The following is a 12,267-nucleotide window of genomic DNA, read 5'->3' on the forward strand; positions in this document are numbered from 1 at the left end:
GCAGCCAGGTGACAACAGTTTCATTCGGGCGTCGCTCACTTTCTTGAGCTTAGGATCTCAGACATCTTGAGAGGTCGACGAACAGTAATAGAGATCTCCTCTTCATCGCTGTCCTCTTCGTGCCTCTTAGTTTCTGCTTTTGCTTTTCTTGGTTCTGAGGAAGTCCCCTCACCTGGATCTTCCTCTACCTCCTCCTCCACTTCTTCTTCTTCTTCCTTTTTTTCGCTCTAGACGCGAGGACACCCGCTTCCATTTCTTGCCTTCTACAGGGGCTACTGACACTGTTACTGGTGTCTTGTGACTGATCAGGTCTGACTTGGAGATTTCCCCCTTTGGCTTGCACCTCCGCTCGGAAACTCTCTCTCTCCAGAACAGTACTATACAGGGCACGGTAGGCACAAGCCAAGCCCCAGAAGAGCTGTGCCCCCTTTGATCTATAAGTCGCACTGCCTCTGACTCAAATGCTGGCTCAGTTTCTCGGGATCCCACAGATGTTCAGGAGTGAAATCCCATGGCACGGCGGGTCCCCACGCTTCTAAGATTCTTCCTAAACCTTTCCATATTCCTTGCCAGTCATCATTCTCTGGTCTTGGAGGAGGCTTCTTCCACTTAGCACGAATGAAGAGGAATACATTCAAAGATATTGATAATATGCACAAAAGTATGAGCACTGACTCGATATTCGAAAAACGTTCAACAAACTGAGAGGGAAGCCTGGAAATGGGTTCGAAGGACTCAAAATTCAAATTATACCACATTGCATAAAGCCACCACGCAGGCACCTCTATCAGGGCCCTTATTTGGTTGTATATGAACACAACTCCACAGCAAGACATGAAGAGGTTAATTATAGACCGGTCACTGGCAAGGAACATGATAGCTTTTGATCCCTTATACAGTGCTCTGACAATAAAGAGCAACCTCATAGTTGGTAACTGCTACAGTACACCAAGTCCCTTTCCGGTCCCTTTCCATCAGGCAGCTTTCCAGCCACTCCTCCCCAAGCCTGGAATGATGTACGCCAGTTTAAAGACTTTATTTTCTTCAGTGGGAATGCAGGCTGTTGCTGATTGTCCAGCCCTGCAATGGACCTCTCTCCCCATGAAAGGCCTCTCACCCCTCCAGAGAATCAGTTGCACCTCCCCCTTGAGTACTGTCAGCAAACGTGCTGAGGATGCACTCTTGCATCCAGACCAATCCTCTGATTTCTGTCCATTCTTGACACCATGAGCCGCAGGGAGACAGCCTACAGCACCATGGTTCTTCTCATGGGTTGCAACCTCCTTCAGCCCTGATCCAGCTGCTCCTACATGGGCTCCTCCAGGGCCAGATCCCATTTGGAGATGGCTGGGGCAGGCTCTTCACCCAAGCCCTCCCCATGCGGGTTCCACCTCTGGCCCACTGCTACAGAAGCCTTGCGCATAAGCTCAACACAGGAGGACACCAAGGGAACGGCTTTGTAGTTATTATAGAATTTAATCATAGAACAATAAAAAAACTTCATAGAATCAGTGGCATAATCAATCATACTTATGACGAAAGAGGGGATTGCAGGGCCAGCAACACAGTTCTACCAGCCTGCCCCCTCCTGATTTTGCCTGCTGACGTGAATATCTCAGCATCAGGATTGTGGAAGTTGCCAGAGAACGGATCGTCGGATGGCTGTCATGTTCCAAAGGATGGAGGACTGCGAGAGAAGAAAGCAGAACAAGGGTGAAACCCCCCAACCTGCAGAGACCCGCCAGCATCCCCTTCAGACCATGCCAGCCCCACCCATCACTTTTCCGGGCCACGAGGAGCATGCAAAACTAAGGGAGCAGCTGGGAGCCACTGCTCAGGATTGCTGCATCTACCCCAGGAATGTTCCTCTGCCCCTGCAGCATTTCCTTGGAGCAGGGCAAGACATGGCTGCACACTGCTCAGGCTCTGTCCCCTGCCCCCAGCATCAGCACACACAGTGCTGTTCTCACTCACCACTGTAGATTTTCTTCCGCATTTCCTCACTTTGGTCCCAGTAGACCCACGCCAGCCCTAGGTACAGAGCTCCCATCAGATCCCCACTCCCCAGCACGCTCCCAGGAGTACAGACTGCGGTCCAGCCAGCCCAGCTGCTTCTGGTCCTGCACCCCAGGCAGGGATGGTGCCTGAGGGAGGACCTGAGCAAAGCACCCACTGGGGCTTCTGGCATGGGCAGAGTGTACCTGGGGGCTGCAGGGCTGTGCCTTGCTGCCAGGGCAGGGCTCAAAGAGGGACCCAGGGGTTGGGCTCACCAATGAACGAGAGAGCCTCTTGTCGCATAGCAGCCTGAGAATCCCTCAGGTAGAGCAGGCTCTGCTGCAGGTATTTATCCACCCTCTTCCTGTCCTGCTGTAGCTGGAGAAGAACACAGAGGCATGGGGCTTACAGACCCTTCCCAGCTGCAGGTGCGGCCCCCCTGCCAATGTCCATTTCCTCATCAAAAGGGCAGGGGTTGCGGAGTTGTCCTTACCAAGCACTCCCTGATCCCCACCATATTCCTCTTCTCGGCCTGGTGCTTGAGCTCCTGCCAGTTCAGGAACTTTGCACAAGCAAGAAGGGTTTCCCCCGCCGCCTACGGAGCAACAGATGCCGGGAGATGGTACCACAGACACAGATCCCAAGAGCTGGAATGCATGCTGCCCTCACCCTCCATTCTCAGACCGCCCCTGAGGTGTCAGCACACTCTTGCCTGCACACCGGCCAGGTCTGAAATTCATACCTCTGCAACACTTGAGGTCTCATCACTGTTCCGAAAGAGCAGAGGGAGCAGGCCCCGGCGTACATTCTTCCGCATTTTTCCCTTTTGCCACCACACCACAGCCTCCATCACATCTTGGAAGAGGAGGATGGAAGACTCTCGTACTTCACCTGACACCTGAGGGAGGAGTAGAGGAGGACCTCAGCAACACTCTCTTGCTGCGCATGGTGAGCACGAGAGTAGGTGTGGCTGATGCAAAGTGAGCCATGATGCTTCAGAGTCACGTTCCGCATGAATGTGCTGTGAATTCATGCAAACCACTGCAACAGGTTTCCAGCATGCAGTGCCTGCGCCTCAGAGTGCTCCCTCAGCCACCCTACCATGTCAAAGAAGCTCCGCAAGCACTGGCCCAAGGAGGAGACAGGGCTGCCCTTTGGCAGTGCCTCCAGGGCACACGCCGCCTGCTTAGGCTCCACCTCTCTGCTACGGCACCTGGGGAGAATGCCTGGTGCTGGCAGTAAAGGGGCCACTGGACAGTCTGAAAGCAACCCTTGGCAGCAGGTGTTTTGCACCGAGGTCGGGCTGGGCCCCAGCACAGGGGCTTCACACCACCAAGAACAACCCAGCTGCCGGGGACAAGGCCTGCTGGGCTGCAGAGCCCAGTACACATCCCATGAGAGCCCAGAGGGGCAAAGAGAGGAGAACACATTCCAGCCAAGCACCCACCTGCAGTGCTCAGCCTCCCGCAGCAGACTTACGTGATTAAAAAGATGCAGGAGCTTGTCGGCCAGCTCCAGAGTAATGGGACGCAGCACCATCTTCCCCAGATGATTCATCATGTTTCTGAAGATATTCAGTGCGTTAAGAGTGACGTGCACGTTGCCAAACTGCAGGGTCTCCATGATGTCTGGCAGCAGGGCCCGTATTTCTCTTGCCTGTACAAAACACACAATTTCCTTTTCATCAAGAGGGCAATGGCCACCCTGGCCCAAAAGCTCTGATTTCAGTGCACCAGCCACACGCCTTGCTTCCTGGCAGCTGCCACAGGAATGGCAGCAGCAGACTCTGGGCAGGCGGTGGCCATGGGCTCCCTGATACGGATGTGGGGAGATAGGAGAAGGAGAGAAGGAGAGCAAGGAAGGATTCTGTGTCCCAGCTCAGCCACCCCCTTTTCAATCAGGCCCCCAGGTAACCCATCTGGAAAGCTCCCCAGGCAGCCACCAGGCCCCACCATGGCCATCACTCAGACTCACGAGTGTCGGGCAAGGTCAAGGCACAACACTGCCCAACGCCCCAGCGCCGGGCTGCCAACACAGTTCTCATTTGGCTAGGTCCTGCTCACCGTCTCAGGTCTCTCTGACAGGAGGACAAGGCCTCTGAGCACCAGCCATAGTAGTGGCAAGCTTTTAATCTTCAGGAACATCTCGAAGAGGTCTGGGTTACATAACTCCTGCAGGATCTCTTCAGTGGGGCGCATCACCTGAAACAAACACAGCAGTGAGAGCCAGACAGAGGCAGCTGGACTCCCTGCACCCTGCAGCTTCTGGATTCTCTGGCAGCTCAGGGCAGGGCACTGGGGCCGCACAGCCTGGCCTTTGGCAGCAGCGCCTTTGGAGGGCCCCACAGTCTCTCCGTGCCACAGGCGTAGCACTGCGCAAGATGACTTTTTGGCCTGCTGCTGCTTCCCTCTGACCAGCCGCAGCCTCTTGCTCTCATGCTCCTCAAAGGCAGTTGACCAGCGGGAGCTTGCACAAATACAGCACCAGGCATGGGTGGCTGCAGGCACTTCAGCCATGGCCCTGACTCCTCCCCTGCCCTTCTGCAGCTTTCCTGTCTCAGGGGCAAGGCAGCGGGGGCAGGGAGCTGGGGAAAAGACAGCCCTGTAGGAGAGCAAGGTGCCTCGCCCAGTAACTCACAGTCAGACGAAGAAGGCCAAAATCCACGGTGGTGAAGTTAAAGGTCATGCACAGCTGTTGGTCCTGAAGAACACTGCACAGCTCTTCCAAGACCCTCTCTGAAGTCGCTGCTGGGGCAAGCAGGCTCTCCCAGATGTCCAGAGTAGTGCTGCAAATGAAGAGCAATGCTCTGTCAGCAGGGCTGCCTCAGCCACAGCACCACAGCACAGGCAGGCCACAGGCTGTGGTGTAGCCGTGGCCCTGCCACCCCGCATCCTCCTGATGGGAGCACTGGGTTGCCCTGGTCAGCACTGGCTGCTGCAGCCCTGACTGGCCCACCGGCACTGGAAAGCACAGTGGAATGGAAGGCCAGCTCCTCAAGGATATTCTGCAGCTTTGCTTGGCTCTGGCAGCGAGAACATCTCTGAGCCCCGCTCTTCACGTGAACAAGACTACAAGACTGTGGAGATGTCCGGGCTGGTACCTGTCACACTGTGGAAGGTGGGTCAACACACTCATCAGCACATCTCTGGGAAAGTGTCTGGTCAGCATATCCAGCAATGAGAAGAGTGTCTCCTGAAGTGATGCACGGCTTCTTTTCAAGTTTCTATGGATGGACCCAAGAATCTCTGGCACCTGTAGGGAGGACACAGGAAGAATATTGCTGCAACGGTGCTACAGCTGGTTGCCCCGCTGGCAGTGATATTTCTTCCCCTGCCATTGCTCTGTGCTGCCTTAAAATGCCTTCAGACGCCCAAGAGCTGTGGAGAGCAGGCCATATCATCAGCATGGAAGATGCTTCAGAGGCATACTCTGCACAAAGGTGTTGTGTTTTCATGCAAAGCAATGCAACAGGTTTCAATCACGGGGTGCCTGTGCCTCACAGTGGTCCCCCAGCCACCCAACCTGGTCAAAGCAGAGCTCCCTGAGCACTGGGACAAGGAGGAAACAGGGCCGGCCCTCAGCAGTGCCGCAGGGGCACATGTGGCCCGCTTAGCCTCTACCTCTCTGCTGCGGCACCTGGGGAGAATGCCTGGTGCAGGCAGCAAAAGGGAGCAGTGGAGGGTCTGGAAGGAACTCTTGGCAACAGATGCTTTTGTTGTACAGAGGCTGAGCAGGTCCCCCACACGGGGACCTCACATCACAAAGAATAACCAAGCTGCCAGGGACAAGGCCTGCTCCTCCTGCCCTCTGACCAGGCACAGCCTCTTACTCTCACGCCTCTGAAAAGGCAATTGACCTGCAGGAGCTGGCACAAAATTGGCACCAGACGTGGGTGGCCAGAGGCACTTCCCCCCTCCGGTCCTGTGGACTGCTCAGCCTGTACAGAGGCCATGACTCTCTCTGGTCCCCCAGCCATGACCCCAACTCTACCCCTACCCTACCCCAGCTTCCCATTCTGGGGGGCAAGGCAAAGGGAGGCAGGGAACGGGGGAAAAAGAGCCCCGAAGGAAAGCCCAGTGCATTGCCCGGTAACTCACAGTCAGGTGAAGGAGGTCCAACTCTGCTGTGGGTATCCCGCACAGAGTGCCCATCTTGAAGACAAGGAATAGCATTTCTAAGACCCTCTCTGATGACCGTGTGGATGAAAGCATACTCTTCCACATATCCAGAGTAGTGCTGCAAATGAAGAGTAACGCTCTGTCAGCAGGGCTCCCTCAGCCACAGCGCCACGGCTCAGGCAGGCCTGGCAGGCCACAGGCTGTGCTCAGCCCTGGCCCTGCTGCCCCGCGTGCTTTTGGAGGCTTGGGGACCCAGCCTGGGCAAGCTGGAGGGGCTGAGGTGGTCTTCCCTGAAGGGCAGGGCAACGGGCCTGATGGGAGCTCTGGGCTGCCTTGGTTGGCATTGGCTGCTGCAGCCCTGACCGACCCACCAGCGCTGGAAAGCACTGTGGAATGGAGGGCTGCTCCTCAGGGATGTCCTGCAGCTTGGCTTGGATCTGGCAGCCAGAGCATCCCCTAGCCCTGCCCTTCACGTGAGCAAGACCACAGGGCTGCCAGGGCTGGTACCTGTCATTCTGTGGAAGGTGGGTCAACACGCACGTCAGCACATTTCTAGGGAACTGGCAGGCCAGCATATCCAGCAGTGACAAGAAGGTCGGCTGATGTAATGTAGGTGGGCTTTTCAGGTTTCTATGGATGGACGCAAGAATCTCTGGCACCTGTACGGAGGACACAGGAAGAATATTGCTGCAACGGTGCTACAGCTGGTTGCCCCGCTGGCAGTGATATTTCTTCCCCTGCCATTGCTCTGTGCTGCCTTAAAATGCCTTCAGACGCCCAAGAGCCGTGGAGAGCAGGCCATATCATCAGCATGGCTGACGCAAAGGGAGATGCTTCAGGGCATACTCTGCACAAAGATGCTGTGTGTTCACGCAAAGCAATGCAACAAGCTTTAATCAGAGGATCTCTGCACCCCACAGTGGCCCCCCAGCCACCCAACCTGGTCAAAGCAGAACTCCCCAGGCATTGGGACAAGGAGGAAACAGGGCCGGTCCTCAGCAGTGCCGCAGGGGCACATGTGGCCCGCTTAGCCTCCACCTCTCTGCTGCGGCACCTGGGGAGAATGCCTGGTGCAGGCAGCAAAAGGGAGCAGTGGAGGGTCTGGAAGGAACTCTTGGCAACAGATGCTTTTGTTGTTGAGCAGGTCCCCTGCACGGGGACCTCACATCACAAAGAATAACCAAGCTGCCAGGGACAAGGCCTGCTCCTCCCGCCCTCTGACCAGGCACAGCCTCTTACTCTCACGCCTCTGAAAAGGCAATTGACCTGCAGGAGCTGGCACAAAATTGGCACCAGACGTGGGTGGCCACAGGCACTTCCCCCCTCCGGTCCTGCGGACTGCTCAGCCTGTACAGAGGCCATGACTCTCCCTGGTCCCCCAGCCATGACCCCAACTCTACCCCTACCCTACCCCAGCTTCCCATTCTGGGGGGCAAGGCAAGGGGAGGCAGGGAACGGGAGAAAAAGAGCCCTGAAGGAAAGCCCAGTGCATTGCCCGGTAACTCACAGTCAGGCGAACGAGGTCCAACTCTGCTGTGGGTATCCCGCAGAGGTCTTCCTCCTTGAGCACAGTGCACAGCACTTCCAAGACCCTCCCTGATGACCGTGGGAAGTAAAGCATACTCTTCCACATATCCAGAGTAGTGCTGCAAATGAAGAGTAACGCTCTGTCAGCAGGGCTCCCTCAGCCACAGCGCCACGGCTCAGGCAGGCCTGGCAGGCCACAGGCTGTGCTCAGCCCTGGCCCTGCTGCCCCGCGTGCTTTTGGAGGCTTGGGGACCCAGCCTGGGCAAGCTGGAGGGGCTGAGGTGGTCTTTCCTGAAGGGCAGGGCAACGGGCCTGATGGGAGCTCTGGGCTGCCTTGGTTGGCATTGGCTGCTGCAGCCCTGACCGACCCACCAGCGCTGGAAAGCACTGTGGAATGGAGGGCTGCTCCTCAGGGATGTCCTGCAGCTTGGCTTGGCTCTGGCAGCCAGAGCATCCCCTAGCCCTGCCCTTCACGTGAGCAAGACCACAGGGCTGCCAGGGCTAGTACCTGTCACTCTGTGGAAGGTGGATCAACACAGCTGTCAGCACATCTCTGGGAAACTGGTAGGCCAGCACGTCAAGCACTGAGAAGAGCGTCTGCTGAATTGATGTTTTCTTGCTTTTTAGGTGTCTGTGGATGAACGCCATAATCACTGGCACCTGTTGGGAGGACACAGGGAGATTGCTGCTGCCACTCTACTGCAGCCATTTGCCCCGCTGACAATAACGTTACCGCCCTTCCCACCGCTCTCTGCTGGCTTAAAGTGGTTTCCAATGCCGGTGATCTACGGAGGGCAGGGCAGGGCAGGGCAGGACACAGTAATCCAGCCTCAGACTGCTTACATCCATCAGCCAGATGCCAGGCTGTCTCAGAACCACATCCAGGATAATTTTGGCCCACTCACTGTCCTCAACACAGCAGCCTCCAGCGGTCTTTTCAAGGGCCATGAGGACAACGTCTGTCCTCTGAGAAGGTTGAAGGAGTTGTCCAAATGGCTACGGTAGGAAGGGAAAAGAGAGGGAAGACATGTCAAATTGAGTGAGAATGTGGTCTGGAGGGGGAAGACCAGAGCAAAAGGAAGGGTGAAGACCCTTGCTTCGGGGCACAAACATGCTGAGGGCTCCCGGCTGTGCCCAAGCTTGTCTCGCAGGTACCCCTGAGCTGCAGGCTGCTCTGGGATGCAGAGAAGGGGAGATAGGCTGGCTGGAAAGTTCCTGGCTCCTTACCTCCTGGGAGAAACTGCTGGCCATGAAGCCGCAAAGCTTCCAGATCTGCTCCATGTCCATCTCATGCACGGTTTTTCTCTGGGATGTGGTGAAGGGCAGCAGCACCTGTGAGGAGAGGAGCCGCTGGTTTGCCTGGGAGCCGCTGATGCCCCCTCCAGCAGAAGCAGCTCTGCTGAGCTCCCGGCTGGAGTCACAGCACCCATCCAGGCCTCCCCTGAGCTAGAGCCCAGCCCTTTGCGGGGCTACTGCCACTGAGGTCCCTTGCAGGCTCCGGCTGCTGCCAGTGTTGCTCCTATGGAGAGGCCTGGGGGCAGAGCTCTGCAATAGCCAGACTTCTTCTCACGGCAGAAGAAGGAGAGAGCATGAGCTGGAAGAGCTGTGTCCAGTAGGTCCAGAGCATTGCAGGGTGTGGAGCAGTGCGGGATGCCTGGAGGGCAGCAGCTCTGTCCAGCCAGCGGCTCTCCTGCAGCCTGTAGGCAGAGTCAAGAGGGACCATCCAGGGATGCAGGCACTGCTTACGATGTTACCTTTTCGGTACTCCCGAGGAAGCTTTGTATGGTATCTATGGTCTCCTTCTCCATCTCCTCATTCTCCTCCTCTGCATCTAACAAAGAAGTAGAGTGAGCAGCGCTGTAGGGGGGCCAAAGGCAGGTGCGAGCAGAGGAAGGAGCTCTGCGCTCTCCAGCCCTCCCTCTGCCCACTCCCCTGGCACAGTCTGCCCCTGGCTGCCAGGACAAGGGGCCCGGGTGTTGAGCAGGGGGCACTCACTGCCCCAGCCCTGCCCATCCTGCTGGGGACCCTTACTCACCACCATGCAGCGACTGCACCTCAGTCACCTCGTAGGGCTCCGGTGGAGGTCTTCTCTCCTGGGGAGCCCCGCTCTCTGCCCAGGCCACCCTGGGGCGGCTGGGGGGTCTCTCCTCCATCCTGTGGGATGAAGGCTGAAGGTGGGGAGGTGGCAGCCACGGGGCTGCCAGGGGTAGAGGGAAATGATGTGCGCTGCGCTCTGGGACTCCTCGCCAGACCCGCACACTCCTGCCCTGTCGGACACTGTGTGACCTCCAGGTTGGCGCCAGCTATCCCTGGGTGTCACAGGGATAGGTCACAAAGAGCCCCATTGTGACCCGTCGCCCTGCGCGGGTGGGGCTAGCTCACGGCCCCAGGGTTTAAATGACATAGACCAAACTCCTCCAGTAGGAGGGATGTGTGCACATGCTTACCAAGAAAGCTTTGGAAGTGGGCCCGAGAGCAGCCATACTGCCCAGGCTCTCCTGCTTTTGATGCGAGGCCAGAGACAGCCACAGTAGGACAGAGGAGGAAGACCAACATTCGCCTTCAGCTCAGCAGCTGTTTTGCTCACAGGCTTGTGAGCTCCTAGGCATACACTACTGAGTCGTAAAGATGTAAATGAAGAGTTTCACACAGTAGATACAATCCTGTGCCCTTATTTCTGATTAGCTGACAATACACTGTCAGATAATTGGTAACACTGCATCCTAATAAGGCCTTTCCACTTCCTCCTTTAGCTCTACCACCAGGCTGAGCAGATCATCCACCTGCTCGCACCACCACACACAGGTGGTATCCCTGCTGCCCTCCTGTAGCAGTGACAGGGCCAGGCGTTCTCCACAGCCTGAGACCTGAACTGCGGCATGGGCATTCATGCTTTCAGTCTGAGTCTCTACTCCCTTTCTCGCTGCCGCTGATTGCACGGACCACGGTTGCACTTTGGTGTGTCAAGAGAGCAACGACCTAAGGGACCTGTTAAGTGCTAAGTGTTAAGCCTATATGCCTGCCTGCCTCGCCCTGCCTGCCCGCCTGCCCGCCCGCCTGCCTGCCTGCCGGCTGGGGGTGGGGTGCGTGCTGCAGGCCGTGGACTGCGGGCTGCAGGCTGCCTCGCTCTCGATCAGCTTCTTTAGAGCTTCTCAGAGCTTCTTAGGTGCGGCTTTTTGCCTCGATTTGGACCTTCCAAGAACGGTCCTTCGTCGTAAGGCTCTACTACCAGGCTTATGCACTCGGGGTTTGCCCTGAAATGGAAGGTGCCATGGAGGGTGGAGGGTGGAATGGAAGGCCTGCTCCTCAAGGATAGCCTGCAGCTTTGCTTGGCTCTGGCAGCGAGAACATCTCTGAGCCCCGCTCTTCACGTGAACAAGACAAGAAGACTGTGGAGATGTCCGGGCTGGTACGCGTCACACTGTGGAAGGTGGATCAGCACACAGAAGCAGCTCTGCTGAGCTCCCGGCTGGAGTCACAGCACCCATCCAGGCCTCCCCTGAGCTAGAGCCCAGCCCTTCACGGGGCTACTGCCACTGAGGTCCCTTGCAGGCTCTGGCTGCTGCCAGTGTTGCTCCTATGGAGAGGCCTCAAATTCTACCAAAGAGAGCTCTGGGGGCAGAGCTCCGCAATAGACGGACCTCCAAGATGTTCTGCAGCTCCTTTCTGTTGGAGGTGCGATGGCTGACCAGCAGCATCTGCGTCATTTTCTCCATAGTGTGCAGGGTCTGTAAAGAGAGCAACAGGTTGTGGAAGTCTTTCTGCTGTGTGCAGACCAGGCTGTGAGTGCTGCTTGTTGCCAGGCCCACGGCTAGAGCGAGAGGGAACAGGTGGGGGGAAGCATGGCCAAGACCCGGCCTGCCAGGTTCTCTCATAATCTCTGCATATGAAAAATCCAGGGGCATGGGAACTACAGGAAATGACCCAGTACATACTTGATTGTAAAGGCAGATGTTCAGGTCCTCTTTTGGAGGAAGGCAGGAGATGGCTTTGAAGCACACATGCGAAAGAGGTATTATTTGATTGTCTGTAGTGGACACTCACCTCACCATTCCTGATACAAGCCAGGATGCCATTGGCCTTCTTGGCCACCTGGGCACACTGCAGGCTCATATTCAGCCGACTGTCCATCAGTAAACCAAGGTCCCTTTCCCTCAGGCAGCTTTCCAGTCACCCCTACCCAAGCCTGCAGGACCCGACACTTGGTCCTATTGAAACTCATGCCGTTAACCTTGGCCCATCGATCCAGTCTGTCCAGTCTGCCCTCTGTAGTGCCCTTCTCCCCTCTGGTAGATCAGTACTTCCTTCTAGCTTGGTGTCGTAATGTCAAGATTGGAATTCCTGAGCTCCTTCAGTGAATGTACGGGAGATACACATTTTTTGAGTTGGTTCTCATTTATGTGGGAGAGAAGTAGATGTTGTGTACCTTGACTTCTGCAACTTGATTGACACCATTTCCCAGTAAATCCTTGGTATGAAACTTAGAAAGTGTGGGATAGATGATTGGGTGATGAGGTGGATTGAGGACTGACTGGCAGAGCTCAGAGGGTTGTCATCAGTGAAGCAGAGTCTGGGTGGAGGCCTGTAGCTAGTGGTGCTCTCCAGGGGTCAGTGCTGGGTCCGATCT

The 12,267-nt window shown here is 56.4% G+C and overlaps 1 protein-coding gene across 1 annotated transcript; it reads right to left on the reverse strand.

The window, feature by feature from the left end:
• Positions 1–362: 362 nt before the first annotated feature.
• LOC107049283 (maestro heat-like repeat-containing protein family member 7) lies at positions 363–10,549 on the reverse strand. Its single transcript, XM_015272659.3, has 17 exons — positions 9,676–10,549; positions 9,395–9,471; positions 8,868–8,972; positions 8,484–8,636; positions 8,149–8,300; positions 7,621–7,759; positions 6,621–6,772; positions 6,093–6,231; positions 5,096–5,247; positions 4,633–4,780; positions 4,059–4,196; positions 3,475–3,651; positions 2,738–2,893; positions 2,489–2,590; positions 2,271–2,373; positions 1,975–2,031; positions 363–1,687 (listed from the first exon to the last, which is right to left on the reverse strand). Exons 1-17 carry the CDS (start codon positions 9,791–9,793, stop codon positions 1,521–1,523), a joined length of 2,235 nt encoding a protein of 744 aa, XP_015128145.3. The 5' UTR covers positions 9,794–10,549; the 3' UTR covers positions 363–1,520.
• Between the last annotated feature and the right edge of the window lie 1,718 nt (positions 10,550–12,267).

This window comes from Gallus gallus, chromosome Z (genome assembly GCF_016699485.2).
Source record: "Gallus gallus isolate bGalGal1 chromosome Z, bGalGal1.mat.broiler.GRCg7b, whole genome shotgun sequence".
Classification (NCBI taxonomy): Eukaryota; Metazoa; Chordata; class Aves; order Galliformes; family Phasianidae; genus Gallus; species Gallus gallus.

What these genes read in the sequence shown, in the direction of transcription:
- LOC107049283 (XM_015272659.3), bottom strand. Translation starts at nt 9,793, where the DNA reads ATGGAGGAGAGACCCCCCAGCCGCCCCAGGGTGGCCTGGGCAGAGAGC. An exon ending in TGGACCTCGTTCGCCTGACT is followed by an intron (nt 6,773 to 7,620) that starts GTGAGTTACCGG and finishes TCCTCCGTACAG; the next exon opens with GTGCCAGAGATTCTTGCGTC. An exon ending in TCCTGCATCTTTTTAATCAC is followed by an intron (nt 2,894 to 3,474) that starts GTAAGTCTGCTG and finishes CTCCTCCCTCAG; the next exon opens with GTGTCAGGTGAAGTACGAGA.